The sequence below is a fragment of the Podarcis raffonei genome, chromosome 18 (assembly GCF_027172205.1).
Source record: "Podarcis raffonei isolate rPodRaf1 chromosome 18, rPodRaf1.pri, whole genome shotgun sequence".
NCBI lineage: Eukaryota > Metazoa > Chordata > Lepidosauria > Squamata > Lacertidae > Podarcis > Podarcis raffonei.
The window spans coordinates 2,110,863-2,124,745 of NC_070619.1; the positions used below are offsets into that span (position 1 = coordinate 2,110,863).

Consider the following 13,883-nt stretch of genomic DNA (forward strand, 5'->3'; position numbering starts at 1 on the left):
GGGGATGAAAACGTCAAATCTTCACCAAGGCCAAATATCCAGACTGGTCCTACGTGGGCCAGAAAAAAGCCAGGGAAGTCAGCTGAGGGCGGGGGAAAAACAGAGCAACGTCTTTGTATTTCAATTGCAAGCCTTGGCTAAGAGCCCTGAGGATCGCTCCTTTCTGAACTGCGCCCTGCTCCCAAGAATGGCGTGCGCCTCTGCTCGTGGGCTTACGGTAGCACGGAGAGGGCGGCCGGGGTTCCGCTTGCTCCGGCAGGGGGCGGGGGCGACGTCACGCCAAGGCGCCCGGCGGCGGCTCTGACGTCAGAGGGCGCGCTGCCCGGAGCGCTCGTCCCGCTTCCAAGATGGCGGCGGGAGCCGGGAAGGTGAAGCAGGACATGCCGCCGCCGGGCGGATACGGCCCCATCGACTACAAGAGGAACCTGCCCCGGAGGGGGCTCTCGGGTGAGGAGGGGGGCGCCCGGACGCCTGGGTCCCTCGGAGGTGGGGGGAGGGGGGGCTCGGGCAGCTGGGTCAGAAAGGGGCGGGGGGAGACCCATCCCCAAAAATCAAGGAAAACAAGAGAAATACCTAACTACCTGCCCACCCCCAACACAAGTCCCGGCTCCCCGAGTGGCGGGGTCCACTCTCATTGGCCCCCCTTCCCAGCCTGGCCCCCTGCCTGGGGGGGGCCTCTGAGGGTCGCCTGGGGGCCAGGATTCCTCTGAAAGGGGGAGCGCAGTCAGGGGCGCCTCATGTCGTGGGAATACAGTGGGACCTTGGTTCTCAAACAACTTGGAACCCAGCTTTGCGTTACAGTGGTACCTCGGGTTACATACGCTTCAGGTTACAGACTCTGCTAACCCAGAAATAGTACCTCGGATTAAGAACTTTGCTTCAGGATAAGAACAGAAATCGTGCTCAGGCGCTGCAGTGGCAGCAGGAGGCCCCATTAGCTAAAGTGCCGCTTCAGGTTAAGAACAGTTTCACGTTAAGAACGGACCTCCAGAACAAATTAAGTTCCTAACCCGAGGTACCACTGTACAGTGGGACCTTGGTTCTCAAACAACTTGGAACCCAGCTTTGCGTTATATCCTTTTTCGTATATCCCACTAAGGTATTCGTTTCATTAATTTTTGTGCGACAAAACCATGGTAATAGAAATAATATAATGAGAATGATTGGAAGTTTTAAGTAGAAATTTTTATTTGATGAATATGATTTTGTATAAATGTTTGGGGTTGTTTTTTTCCTTTTCCCTTCATCTTTTCTTTCTTTTCTTTTTCGTCTTTGTAACTTTTTTCTTACTCTTATGTCATGATGTTTTTTCTTCTGTACTGAATTTTTCTATATTTACCTTCATTGTAAATGATCATTTACATCTGTATTTTAAACCAATAAAGATTTACCGGGGGGTGGGGGGGACTTGGAACCCAAACACTGCAAACCTGGAAGCAAGTGTTCCGGTTTGCAAACTTTTTTCGGAAGCCTAACATGCTCCATTTGGAGTGTTATGCTTCCGATTTGAGTGCCACACTTTTGTTTTGAGTGTTACGCTGAGGTCTCTTTGTTTTTGCTATTTATTTTGCATTTATGTTTTTACAGTTCTCTCTTTTTGTTTTTGTGACTGTGTAGAACCCAGTTCAGCTACTGATTGATTGATTGTATGACTGGAGTACATTATTGCTTTCATTTTATGGATCAATGGTCTCGTTAGATAGGAAAATCCATGTTAAATTGCTGTTTTCGGGGTTGTTTTTAAAAGTCTGGAACGGATTAATCCATTTTGCATTACTTTCTATGGGAAAGCGTGCCTTGGTTTTGGAATGCTTTGGTTTTGGAACGGACTTCCGGAACAGATTAAGTTTGAGAACCAAGGTACCGCTGCATAGAGGTCAAGTCCCACTCTCTTTTTCTTCTCCAAAGGGTTGGGGGAGACAAAATGTTCAGGGGCTCACATGTGTCCTCTCTTTCTTTATCATCTATCATTTGTTTGCTCGTTCTGCAAACGAAGCCCAAACAGGGCAGCATCAAAAGCCAACCAAATAACAATGAAAAATGCCCCTAAAAGTACAAGGAAAAACCTATAAACAAACATTTTGTTAAGGCAGCACATGCCAGTTCAGTAAATCAATGATATGCATATGCAATTCACAAATGATAGGGAGTGCTCAGAATCAGTTTTCGGGTACAAAGACAATAATCTTTACTCGGTCGAGCATTATAGTACTAGAACTGGCCATTGGAACAGCTTCTCAGCTTAATTTCTCCATCCAAAAGGCAATAGCTGTCAAAGCAGCCAGAACCTCAATGTGGACTAGTAACCTTAATTCAAGGGATCTTTGTATAGGCAATTGCTGAATGCTCTCACCCTTTTGTTTTGTGTTTCTCCTTCCCCAGGCTACAGCCTCTTTGCAATTGGACTGGGGACCCTCATCGTCGGCTATTACAATATAGTGAAGTGGAACCGAGAGAGGAGGTGAGTTTCTCTAGCCTTTCTGCTGAGTAGCTGCTGCGTGGGAGATGAAAGAAGCTGAAACGACCCTTTTCTCTTGCAAAATCTAAGCCTCCACATCAGACTTGCCCACCTTCCATTGGACTCCCAGCAGCCAGCGGTCAGAGAATCGTAGGGTTGGAGGGGAACCCAAGGGTCATCCAGTCCACCCCCTGCAATGCAGGAATCTTTTGCCCAGCATGGGGCTCAAACCCATGACCCTCAGATTTAAGAGTCTCATGCTGTACAATGAGGGTTGGACACTGAGCCACCGATTCCCTGTAACCTCAGTTCTCACAGGGAAGGAACTGCCAGAAGGCCCTCGGAGCTGGACCTCTGTGTCCAGGCTGAGCAATGGCGGTGGAGACGCTCCTTCAGGTATACTGGACCGAGGCCGTTTAGGGCTTTAAAGGTCAGCACCAACACTTTGAATTGGACTCTGAAACGGACTGGGAGCCAGTGAAGATATTTCAGGACTGGTATTATATTATTATTATTATTATTATTATTATTACTATTACTATTACTATTACTATTACTATTATTATTATTATTATTGCTACTATTAATCTTCTATTATTTATACCACACCCATCTGGCTGGGTTTCCCCAGCCACCCTGAGCGACTCCCAACAGATTAAAAACAGAATAAAACATCAGACATTAAAAACTTCCCTAAACAGGGCTGTTTCCAAGTCACAGAGCGCATGGCAGTAGTCCAAGCAGGAGATAACCAGGGCATGGACCACCCTAGCGAGGCAGCCTTCTGTCCATTCCCAACTTCCTTGCAGATGCCTTCCTCTGTGTTTGACTCTGGTGCATGTTCACACACACTAAGCAGCTACAGACTTGTCAACTTCAGTGGCCAAGCGTCATGGGGATATAATACTCCACCAATATGTTAAAAGCAGCGTTTCTCAAACTTGGGTGTCCAGCTGTTTTCGGATTACAGTTCCCATCATCCCTGATCACTGCCAGGGTTGATGGGAGTTGTAGTCCAAAAACAGCTGGAGACCCAAGGTTGAGAAACCCTGGTTAAAGAGTACCGCTGGAAAAGAGAAACAAGGGGCAGGATTCACCTGTTGTTGCATGCGCAGAACGCAACAGGATTCCTCCCTCCCCACTGTCAAACCCAGAAGCTGAACCAATCAGATGGGCGGGGTGTTGTTATTGTTGTGTTTCTCCCTTCGCCAGACGTCTGAACATTGAGGAACTGGAGACACGGATTGCCATCTATCCTCTTCTATTGGCGGAGAACGACCGGAGGTATGTGTGGATCCCACGGGATTCCTCTGAAGCAAGTGACGCGCCCCTCCTGGGTCCTTCCTTTCTCTATGGACATAGACCTCAGAATTCGTGAAGTTGTGGTGGGTTTAGAAGCCCAGGGGGCTTGTTGTGATAGCCGCTGTGGCACTGCCCCTCCCCGAGGAGAGCCCCAAACGCAGGTGTTTGCCTTGATCCAGTAAGCATACCCATAAACAAACCAGGGGGCAGTGTGTACTTATTTCTTTTTTTAAAAATCTGTATATTGCTCCATCAATTTAAAAATATATACCAAGGTGGTTTGCATCATTAAAACCATTAAAGTGTTTTAAATATTGGATTTTAAGTTGTTGTGATTGGGACCTGAAAGTGCAGGGTGGGTAAGAAATTGGATTATTATTGTTGTTGTTGTTGTTAATAATCGTGTGTTGCTGTGTTATTTGGGTCAGTCGGACTGTGATCCTGGGAGTAAGCTTCGTTCAGCTCGCCAGCGTTTACGTGCAAATGCCCTCGTTCAGTTTCTAAAACACAGAAGAGGTTTAGCCAAAGATGCAACCTTGAGCTCTTAATGCAAGTGTGTCCATATTTAAACTGCCAGTGATTAGCAGGGACCCTATCAAAGGAAAGGAAAGATGTGCCCAGCCTCTTGCTCCATGCTTTTCGACATTACCTGGCTATCTATGCTCATCTTTTGCAAGCGAACTTGAAAGCCTCATCATTGCTTCATTCGCTTGTTTGAGCTGGGAGAGTCTTATCAATGTTGCGCATGGCAGTACCCACGTTCCATCAAAAGTGGGTATTTATAGTCTGGGAGTCAAAGCACTGGCTCTGCCAGCTTTTTAGGTTTTTTCCCCCATAGAATTGTAGAGTTGGAAGGGACCTCAAGGGTCCTCTAGTCCAACCCTCTGCAATGCAGGAATCTCAGCTGAAGCATCCATGACAGATGGCCACCCAACCTCTGCTTAGTGGCCAGAAGCCTGCAAAATCCTTGAGTTACACCCAGGTCCTTCTCCAAGCAGGTGTTGCTGTGATAATTAGCAATGGATCAAATAAAAATGCAGATAAGCCAGCTTCCAACCCGCAGAAATAACCCGCTGACACCTGAGTAGATCCATTGAAATCAACAGACTTGTGCAACTCGGCTGTTTTCATTTTGTGCCTCACTTTCTTGTCCATCTCTCGTCTTCCCTCTTAAAGGACCCTGCGCCTCTTGCGGCAGAATTTGGACGAGGAAGCCAAGATCATGAAGGACGTCCCCGACTGGCAGGTGAGGACCAACCTGGGGATGATTCTGGGGTGCAGTGTAAAAAAATGGGGTTGCTCAAGCACTTTCCCACCCCCGTGGCCTTAAAAGAGCAAAGTCCCTTGTACAGTGGAATGAGAGCGTCCTCTTTTGAATTAGCGCTCACCTATGGCGAGCTTAGGGGCTCTCCCAAGCGACCAAAGGAAGCTGCCAGACTGAACCTCATTGCCCCCACGATAAGTGGTCAGAGGTGGTATCACTTATCATAAGGATATTGGGTTATTTTTTGTTCTTTTAAGTTCCTTGTTGCCTGACCCAGGTGAGGCCGACAGATTGTTGATAGCTTCTCCTCTTCCTCCCTGCAGGTGGGCGAGTCCCGCTACCACACCACCCGCTGGACGAACCCCACGATAGACGAGCTCTACTTCCTGCACCCGCAGAGCAAGCAGGAAGAAATGAAATTCGGGTGCCAGTTCTACGTGTGAGCTGCCCGGGAGGCAAGGGGAGAGGGCTGTGGGGTGGGCAGCCCGTTTCTCACAATATATTTCTCAATAAACAAATCTGGAAGGGAACACATTTCCGTTGCGTGTTTCTGTTGTGCTCCTGTAACCATCCTCCCTCTTATGTCATAGAATCACAGAGGTGAAAGGGACCCTGAGGATTTTCCAGTCCAGCCCCTTGCAGTGCAGGAATAAACAGCTTTCTCATATGGGGATTGAACCTGCGACCTTGCTGTTATCAGCACTGCAAGTCTTAACCATTTCGGGGTGTTGGGAGTGGGCAAGATCTTGACAGGGGCTCCGATGGGTGAGCAGCTGAGAGTCCAAGAGAAAGGCAGCAAGGTGTAGTGCTTAGAGCAGGCATAGGTAAACTCCGGCCCTTCAGATGTTTGGGACTACAATTCCCATCATCCCTGGCTAACAGGACCAGTGTTCAGGGATGATGGAGATTGTAGTCCCAAACATCTAGAGGGCCGGAGTTTGCCTATGCATGGCTTAGAGCATCAGACTCTGAGATGGGGTGCCAAGGTTCAAATTCCAGCTGAGCCATGAAGCTCCATGGCTGGGACCTTGAGGGACGATCGCTGCCTTTCAGCCTAGCCTACCTCACAGGACTGTTGTTCTGCAGATAAGATTCTCTCTTTTTCTTATTTGCCAATTAATATTTATTGGTTTCTCCAAATTTTTAACGGATCAGTGCCAAATTACATCAAATTTAATGTTCTGTGGATAAGGTTAAGGGCTGTTAACCTTAACAACCATCTTGAATTCCTTGGAGGACTAGGCGGAATATGAATTCAATAAATAAAATTGCCCCCGAAAGAGAAAAACATGCGGAGGGACTGAAATTGGAAAAAATGCTGTCTGGTGTGCTTTCACCACTAGAATAATGAAATGTGGTATGTGTGTGTTTACAGACTTGCATCCAGAAATTATGCAGCTGCTCAGGCCCTGATCCTGTACACACTTATTCTGGGAGTAACTCCTTGCTGAGCTCAGCTTTTGCCTGAGTAGATGTGGATAGGATTGTGTGGTTAGGAAACCTGTCTAAAGATGGTGGACTCTGCTTCCTTGGAGGTTTTTAAACCAGTTGGATGGCTGTCTGCTTGGGATTCTTTCTTTGGCTTCGAAGCCCGCATCGCAGGGGGTTGGGCTAGATGACCCTTGGGGGTCCCTTCCAATTCTATGAACAGCCACAGTCACAGGTCCAAAAAGCAAAAAATTAAAGCCGGCACACTGGACTTCATTTTATTTATTTAAGAAAAAAACAGACCCCCACAATCATGAATCTATTTTTATCATCTATATCTATCTATATCTATCTATCTATTTATATATATAACCTTGCAAAATAATTGGTTCAGCTTGAGTAGTAGAGCTGTTGAGATCCAAAGACATTGACTGGCTTGGGTCGATTAATTTTAGTGGGTTCTATTCTGAGTAAAGTTCAGTTCAAACCCCTGTTATCAGCAAAACTTCTGTGGGTCAGAATGGACCCATAGAAACCAATGATCTTAAGTTGTTTGTCTTGTAACAACAGCAACATCATCTTTAATAAAAGACCTTGCAGCAACTCAAAGGTCTGTGGCTTGTGGGGCTGAGCCGGCCCCATAGACAGACCTGTGGCACCTGCGCCAGGTGAACTTGCCAAGCATCCTTTCAGTGGCCACTTGGCTGGGCTTGAAAGGCTTCACCTTCTGGCCTCCCGTCTTCCTTTCTGGAGCTTTGATGCTGGGCAGCTGCAGGAGGGGGCTTGCCTTGTCCCTGGAAGTGCAGAGAGAGAGAGAGGATGAATCTCTTCACCTTGTGGTCCACTGAGACCCCTAGATCCTTTGCAAGCCAGGTGTGCCCCATCTTACATCTGTGCGCCTGGGAGAAAGAAGTTTCCTTACCCACCATCCAAAGGCAGCCGCTGCTCTTCCATCAAGAGTTCCTCCCGCAGTGAACTCAGGACTTGCGCGATCAGCGAGTGATGCCGGCTGGTGGTCGTCTCCTGCAGCCTCTGCAGCAGCAGCTGTGTGGGGAGATGGAAGTCTGGGGGGGAGGCGGGAGGCTGGGGGAAGCGGGGCAGGCGAGCGGAGTGGGGCGGGAAGAGAAAGAGGCAAGGTATTGTTTTAAATTGGGGGCACGTCCAACGCTTGACCCAAGAAGGTAGGAAGAGAGGCATGACTTTGCAGTGACAAGGGCATACCCTACAATGTTTCTCTGATGAAAATAGGAATGCCCTATTCCATCATCATCATCATTTTATTAATTATACCCTGCCCATCTGACTAGGTTGCCCCAGCCACACTGGGCAGCTTCCAACATATATGAAAACATAATAAAACTTTAAACATTAAAAAACTTCCCTCTCCAGGGCTGCCTTCAGATGGAGCTTGTCTAGTGACTTATCTCCTTGCTTCAAGTGTTGCATAACTTCCATATCCTCCCACATTTCTCTGATGAAAATAGGGACATCCTAAGGAAAAGCGGGGCATTCCAGGATCGAATCAGAAACCAGGATGCCTTCTGTAAACGTGTGACTGTACCTGGAAAATAGGGACACCTGCAAGGCTCTGCCCTTGAGCATGTTTAAGGTGCATTCCAGTTGCACTAAGCAACCAGGCCTTGGACGGTGAGGGAACCAAAAAGAAATCTGCTCATCCCTGGTTGAAAACCCATCCCCATCCTCACGCACGGACAGACCTGGGTCACAACAGCACCCATATTGGGTGTGTGAATTTACCTTGATTGATTGCAATAGATGGTCTTCTCCTAGCTCTGGCGGTGTAATCTTAGGCAAGGAAACAGCTGTTCTGAGTTTCGGTTCCTGGGTCAACGCAGCCAGCAGCGTGGTTTCCTCAAGCTCAGTCGAGTCGTCCAACTGAGGACAGATCTCAGAGGCCTTGTGGGTGCTCTCAGCGTGGGCACTGGGTGCTCGGAAGGGAGCCCTGGGCAGCGGCGGCAAGGTGTCCTCAGGGATGCTGGTATCTATGGAAGCAGCAGTGGCCATCTCTGAGCTGTGTCCTCCTCCTTCAGTGGGGAGATCTCCACTCTCCATCTGCATATGTTCTTCATCGTTTTGGGAATCTCTCTCCGACATCCCTGGAGAAGAGTCCGAGAGATCCAATGCTTTCTCCAGGATGGGTCTCAGGTCGACGAGGATCGTTCGGACGGCACGTTTTTCTTGAGAGTCTCCATTTTCTGGAGCGGATGAGGGAGGCACTGCATGGCAGGCCGGGGCAATGGGCTCCCTTCTGTCTTCCGCCTCGGCTCCTCGGGTGCAATCCTGGCAGCGCTGGGGCAGATGTGTCCTCTTGCTCCTTTGGCCCAAATTGTGACCCTCGCTTCCTTGGTGCTGCTTCATGGCTGCCGCAAAGGTCGCGTCTTGCATCTCTTTGGGTGCCACTGAAATGGCAGATAATATTCTTTTCCATTTCATTTTGCAATGTGGTAAAAAATGATTTATTAATTTATTATTTTCAGCCCACCCATCTGCCTCAGCCATTCTAGGTAGCTTCCAGCATATATAAAAACATAACAAAAATTAAACATTAAAAAAACTTCCCTCTGCAGGGCTGCAGAGAGAACAGCTGTAATGACCGATGAAAATTAAAACAGGAAAAAACAAAACAAAAAGAAGCACATGTAATGAGTACAGTTGCACAGGGGTTACCTTTGGACCGGCCCTGGTGGAGAGGGACCCGGATCACGAGATCAGCCCAAACGATGCGCGGCGGCCTCATTGTCTCATGGGAGCCCCAGCCAGCTGGCATCACGGCTGTCGTCTTCTTCCAGGGAGCAACGCACTTTACTGGTTTGGGCAACGCCTGGTGGGAGCTGAGCGCAACGAGTATCCGTGCTCATCCACCAGCGAAGCAGCTGAGCTCTGGAGAGATGCTTCTTTCCTCCTGCTCCTCCACGCAGCTGACCTCTAGCACAGCTGATCTCAGTGACCACTGCTTAGCTGATTTCTGTGCATGAGATGATGGGAAAGGAGGCGAAAAGGGAGACCAGGAAAGATGCAAGGATGGCGTTGCCCACCTCTGAAAGATAGTCTGCCTTTCGGATAATTTTTTGAGAGGATGGTATTGGGGCTGGGACCCTTCAGCTTGTGTGGCCCCACCCAATCCGTATTGTGTGGCAGATTTCCTGCTTTCCGGGGCTCCGTTCAGCGTTTCTTTTTCGCAGGCATTTTCTCTGCTGTGTTCAGACCCAGCTAGTATCTAAGCAATGAGGGCTGGAGTGCTTCAAAACACTCTGCTCACAAAGCACACAAAGGAAATAATGCTTAAATAATAGCTTGGCCGCCCCGTCGAACAATATTTGTTTTTTCCTCCTGCAAGAAATGGCAAGGTTACCAAGGACTAAGGTGCGAGTCGGGACGGACAAGAGCTCTTGAATTTCATTCTGCTCCTTATGAGGATGCATTATTTGCCTGTGCAAAATTAACAGCAGGATTAAGAGAAGCTAATGGTGTGTGTTCTTATGGAATAATGGTTGCCCTTTTCGGACTATTTAAATAAATGTTATAGTATGATGAACATGCAAGCAGGTTTTGAGTAATGAGCGACAGAAGGAATTCGATTATAATAGAGAGAAAGAGCAACTCTGGAAAACAGGGTGGGAAGTCAACAAAAGTAAGAGAAAAGATGAATTGTGTTTGGATTGTATATGTTTAAAAAGTTGAAATTTAATAAAATATAATTGGGAGGAAATATTATTAAGTGTTAAATAAATTTATTAGTTGCTTTTTCTTTTTTTTGCCACAGCACTTACAATACTTTAATCAGCAAAACCAAACGCACGCAAGCATGAAAAAGCCAATCTAAAAGACAATTCTATTTTTTAAAAACCCAGATTAAAACATCCTACCCATAGACAGGTAAATGCCACAGGTCGCTTTAAAAAGGAATGTTTTTTCCTGGTGCCTGAAGATCATGTAGCAATGGCACCTCTGGGGAGAGCATTCCACAAACAGGGAGCCACCACAGAAAAGGCCCCGTTCTCGTGCCCCTCAGAAGGGACACATACAAAGAGGGGACTCAGATGACAATCTCAGGGTCTGGGTAGGTTCATATGGAAAGAGTATTGTGGTCCTGAACTATTTAAGGCTTCATAGGTCAAAAGCAGCACTTTGAATTGGGCCCGGAAAGTAATTGGCAGCCAGTGCAGCCGGACCAGGATCAGTGCAATATGCTCAAATCGTCTTGCAACCTGGCCGCTGAATTCTGCACGGCTGACGTGGCCACTAGAGCCCAGATAACAAAATTTGTATGTATTCAGAATGACGAGGATTGGAATCTGACTTCTGGGGAAGCTTGCAGCTGAGCAGCTGCTTTTTTTATTTTTATTTTTTATTTTTTTTTACCAAAAAAACCAAAACACAAACAGTGAAAACAAACAGTGAAACCCCCCCAGGCGGCTGATACATTGGATATACATAATCAATAATAACATATTCAAATCAACCATATGTACAAAATTATATACGTTAACACTCCTCCATCCACAAGTTTTTTTTAACTTTTAACATTTTAATTGCCCCAAATTGTTCAAACCTGCCCAAATAATTCAATATTTTCTCAAACCAATCCTCCTCCTTCTCACTGACCTTAAACCCTTTCATTTTGTGTATCTTCACAGTTAGATATTCTAAAATTATAATATTTTTCAGTTTCTTCCTCCATTGGTTCACCCCTAGCTCTTCTGCATTTTTCCAATTACTCGCTATAACCTGTCTGGCTGCAATTACCATCAGTTTTACCCATTTACATTCCTCTTTTATTTTTAACTCGGTGCTACTCAGGCTAATAAGAACCATTAATTTAGATATTTCCACCTTCCTACCCACAATTCCCGCTATTTCTATACCAATCTGTTTCCAGAATTCACTAACTAGCGGACAATCCCACCACATATGACTGTAGATATTTTATCTACTTCCCTTTTCCTTTTCCTCCTATCAAATATTCTTATTTTCCTTCCTACTACTTCCAAATTCTCCTGCTCAATACACCCCAAATCTGAGTGGCTGCTTTGTGGTAGTATCTAGCTGCTAATAATTAAAGACATTTTGTGTTCCGACATGCCTTCCCAGCTGGATGAATGGGTTTTGGCCATGTTTAGGGAAGCTTTTAATGTTTAATAGGTTATTGTATTTTAGTGTTTTGTTGGAAGCTGCCCAGGGTGGCTGGGGAAACCCAGCCAGATGGGCAGGATATAAATTATTATTATTATTATTATTATTATTATTATTATTATTATTATTATCTTGGTCAAGGAGGGGGTCGCTTTCCCCAGCCCTCTCTCCAAGTCCATCACACCATAGCTGTCAACTTTCAGATTTGAAAATAAGGTATCAGCAGCCTCACCTGTCCCAGGGACAGTCTATGGGATATCTAACAATCCAGGATAGCAGCGGGAGGCAGCGCTGGAATAAGGGAATTTTCCGCAAAAAAAGGGAAGGTTGACAGCTATGCATCACACCATAGCTGTCAACTTACAGATTTGAAAATAAGGGACCAGCAGCCTCAGAAATAAGGGATCAGCAGCCAAAATAAGGGATTTTCCCAGCACAGGTATGTTCGCCTTCTGAGCCCCTCCAAGCCAAAGGCAGAAAGCCCAGCCAGCAGCCAAACAAAGCCTCAAGCGGTGGTTCCCACAGCGCAGCAACCCGGCAAAGGGGATGCAGCAAGGGAAACCACCGTCACCTCTCCGCTGGGAAGCGCTGAGCAAAGGCGAGTCCCCAGGCAACGCGGCCGACTTGATTGGCACAAGGCATGCAAGCTCCACCCCCCGGTCGTTCTTAGACTCCTTATTGGGTGAGCAACGCAGCCAAGCAACACAGTTGGAGCCTCCCTCCTCCCTGGCCGGCGGGGAGGGAGGGAGAGGAGCTGCTTCCTTTGAAACCCGGGAAATTTAAGGGACATCCTCAAGAAGGGACAGCAGCGGGACACAGCGCTGGGATAAGGGACTTTCCCGCCAAATAAGGGACGCTTGGCAGCTATGCATCACACACAGGAACCGAAAGGGTTCTGGGGCTTTATTGGCTTCTCTGGCACCAGCTACAGAACATCAAGCAGCAAGTCCAAAACGTGGCATGTTCTCTCCCCAGGGCAGGCTAACCCCAAGATTTATAGGGGCTGGGGGATGCTGGCAACCAGCCGGCCCCATCCCATGCTCCCCCTTGGGGGACTGTGGCTACCTGCCTGAGAGGCCCCATCCCAGGATCCCTACTGCCTGACAGTCTAACCTGGAGCTAGAGGCCCAGGCAGGGCATCTTCACCTGCAGCCTACCTGGCAGGGCTGTTGTGCAGGGACAAACTCGGGGAAAGGCAGGGGAAATGAATTGAGATTGGAGGGGGAAAGAAGATGGGAATAGAAAAAAAAGAGAACCAAATAAGCAGGTAACTGATTTAAATGGGCCTACTATGCAAATACTACGGCAGAGCCCTTCTTCCCCCCATTGCAAAAGTGGTTATGAGGTTAGCAAAGTGGAGAGGGGGAGGAAAGAGAGCAGGGAGGATGCATTTATTTTTTAAAAACACATATACATGTATGAATATATTTTGCATGTGGATCACTTAGCTAGAATTGCAAAATGTCACTTAGCAATAATTGCAAAATATGGAACGCTTCACGAATTTGCGTGTCATCCTTGCGCAGGGGCCATGCTAATCTTCTCTGTATCGTTCCAATTTTAGTATATGTGCTGCCGAAGCGAGCACGTATGCTACATGCGCGCAGTTGCTATATAAAGCTCCGATACTGGAAATATTATCAGCTTATGGTGACCACAAATGGAAAGCCATTATTTCCCATTAGACTCTTTCTCGCATTTTTTAATCAAAGGAAATGATTCTGCGCCTCTTCTCCTCTGGAGTGAAGTTTTTTAAAGGAAAGTAGCAAAAGAATCGGAGAAACCAAAAAGGAAACTTGGCATTGCTCTGGCGATGCATGATGGGGAAAGGAGGCGGGGTCTTCATAATGAGGCTGACGGGGCGGGTGAACCTTGGGACAAAGAGGTAGGAAAAGTGCTTCTGCGATGGGACATAATTTCCGGTTTTCGACCGCAGCTTCCGGTATTCATAGGTACTGGGGAATCAAAGAGGTCAAAAGAGGGGGGAGGGGGATGGGGAGTTCTCCTTCGGCATCTGCAATAGCTTTCTTCACGACGCAGGTAGAAATTCAACAGGTGGAGGTGCATTCATGAAAAGTATTGTGTGGGTGAGTGGAGGAAGTAAAAGAAAAAAAAACATTTTTTGAACATTTTCCCCCAACGTACGCAATCACATTCAGGGAAAAATAAAAGTGCTTTTTTAAAAAAATAAATTGATCAGTCAAGACTCAAGCTCAGCTCATCTCCGCCCTCTAGGACACATGTTAATTCAGAGCCGGAAGCATTGGGTTACAGCCT

General features: G+C 47.0%; 2 protein-coding genes and 1 non-coding gene across 3 annotated transcripts; 1 reads left to right on the top strand and 2 right to left on the bottom strand.

The window, feature by feature from the left end:
* The first annotated feature begins 300 nt into the window (after nt 1-300).
* On the top strand, nt 301-5,554 carry NDUFA13 (NADH:ubiquinone oxidoreductase subunit A13). The gene is made up of 5 exons (XM_053372593.1): nt 301-447; nt 2,383-2,461; nt 3,671-3,742; nt 4,937-5,006; nt 5,348-5,554. The coding sequence occupies exons 1-5, from the start codon at nt 348-350 to the stop codon at nt 5,465-5,467; spliced, it is 441 nt and encodes a 146-aa protein (XP_053228568.1). The 5' UTR covers nt 301-347; the 3' UTR covers nt 5,468-5,554.
* A 1,287-nt stretch (nt 5,555-6,841) lies between these two features.
* Nucleotides 6,842-9,360, bottom strand: LOC128405701 (uncharacterized). Its single transcript, XM_053372592.1, has 4 exons — nt 9,141-9,360; nt 8,211-8,872; nt 7,375-7,535; nt 6,842-7,246 (listed from the first exon to the last, which is right to left on the bottom strand). The coding sequence occupies exons 1-4, from the start codon at nt 9,238-9,240 to the stop codon at nt 7,057-7,059; spliced, it is 1,113 nt and encodes a 370-aa protein (XP_053228567.1). The 5' UTR covers nt 9,241-9,360; the 3' UTR covers nt 6,842-7,056.
* Nucleotides 9,361-13,087: 3,727 nt separating this feature from the next.
* On the bottom strand, nt 13,088-13,194 carry LOC128405927 (U6 spliceosomal RNA). The gene has a single exon (XR_008328377.1). It is a non-coding gene; the product is annotated as a U6 spliceosomal RNA (small nuclear RNA).
* Nucleotides 13,195-13,883: the final 689 nt, after the last annotated feature.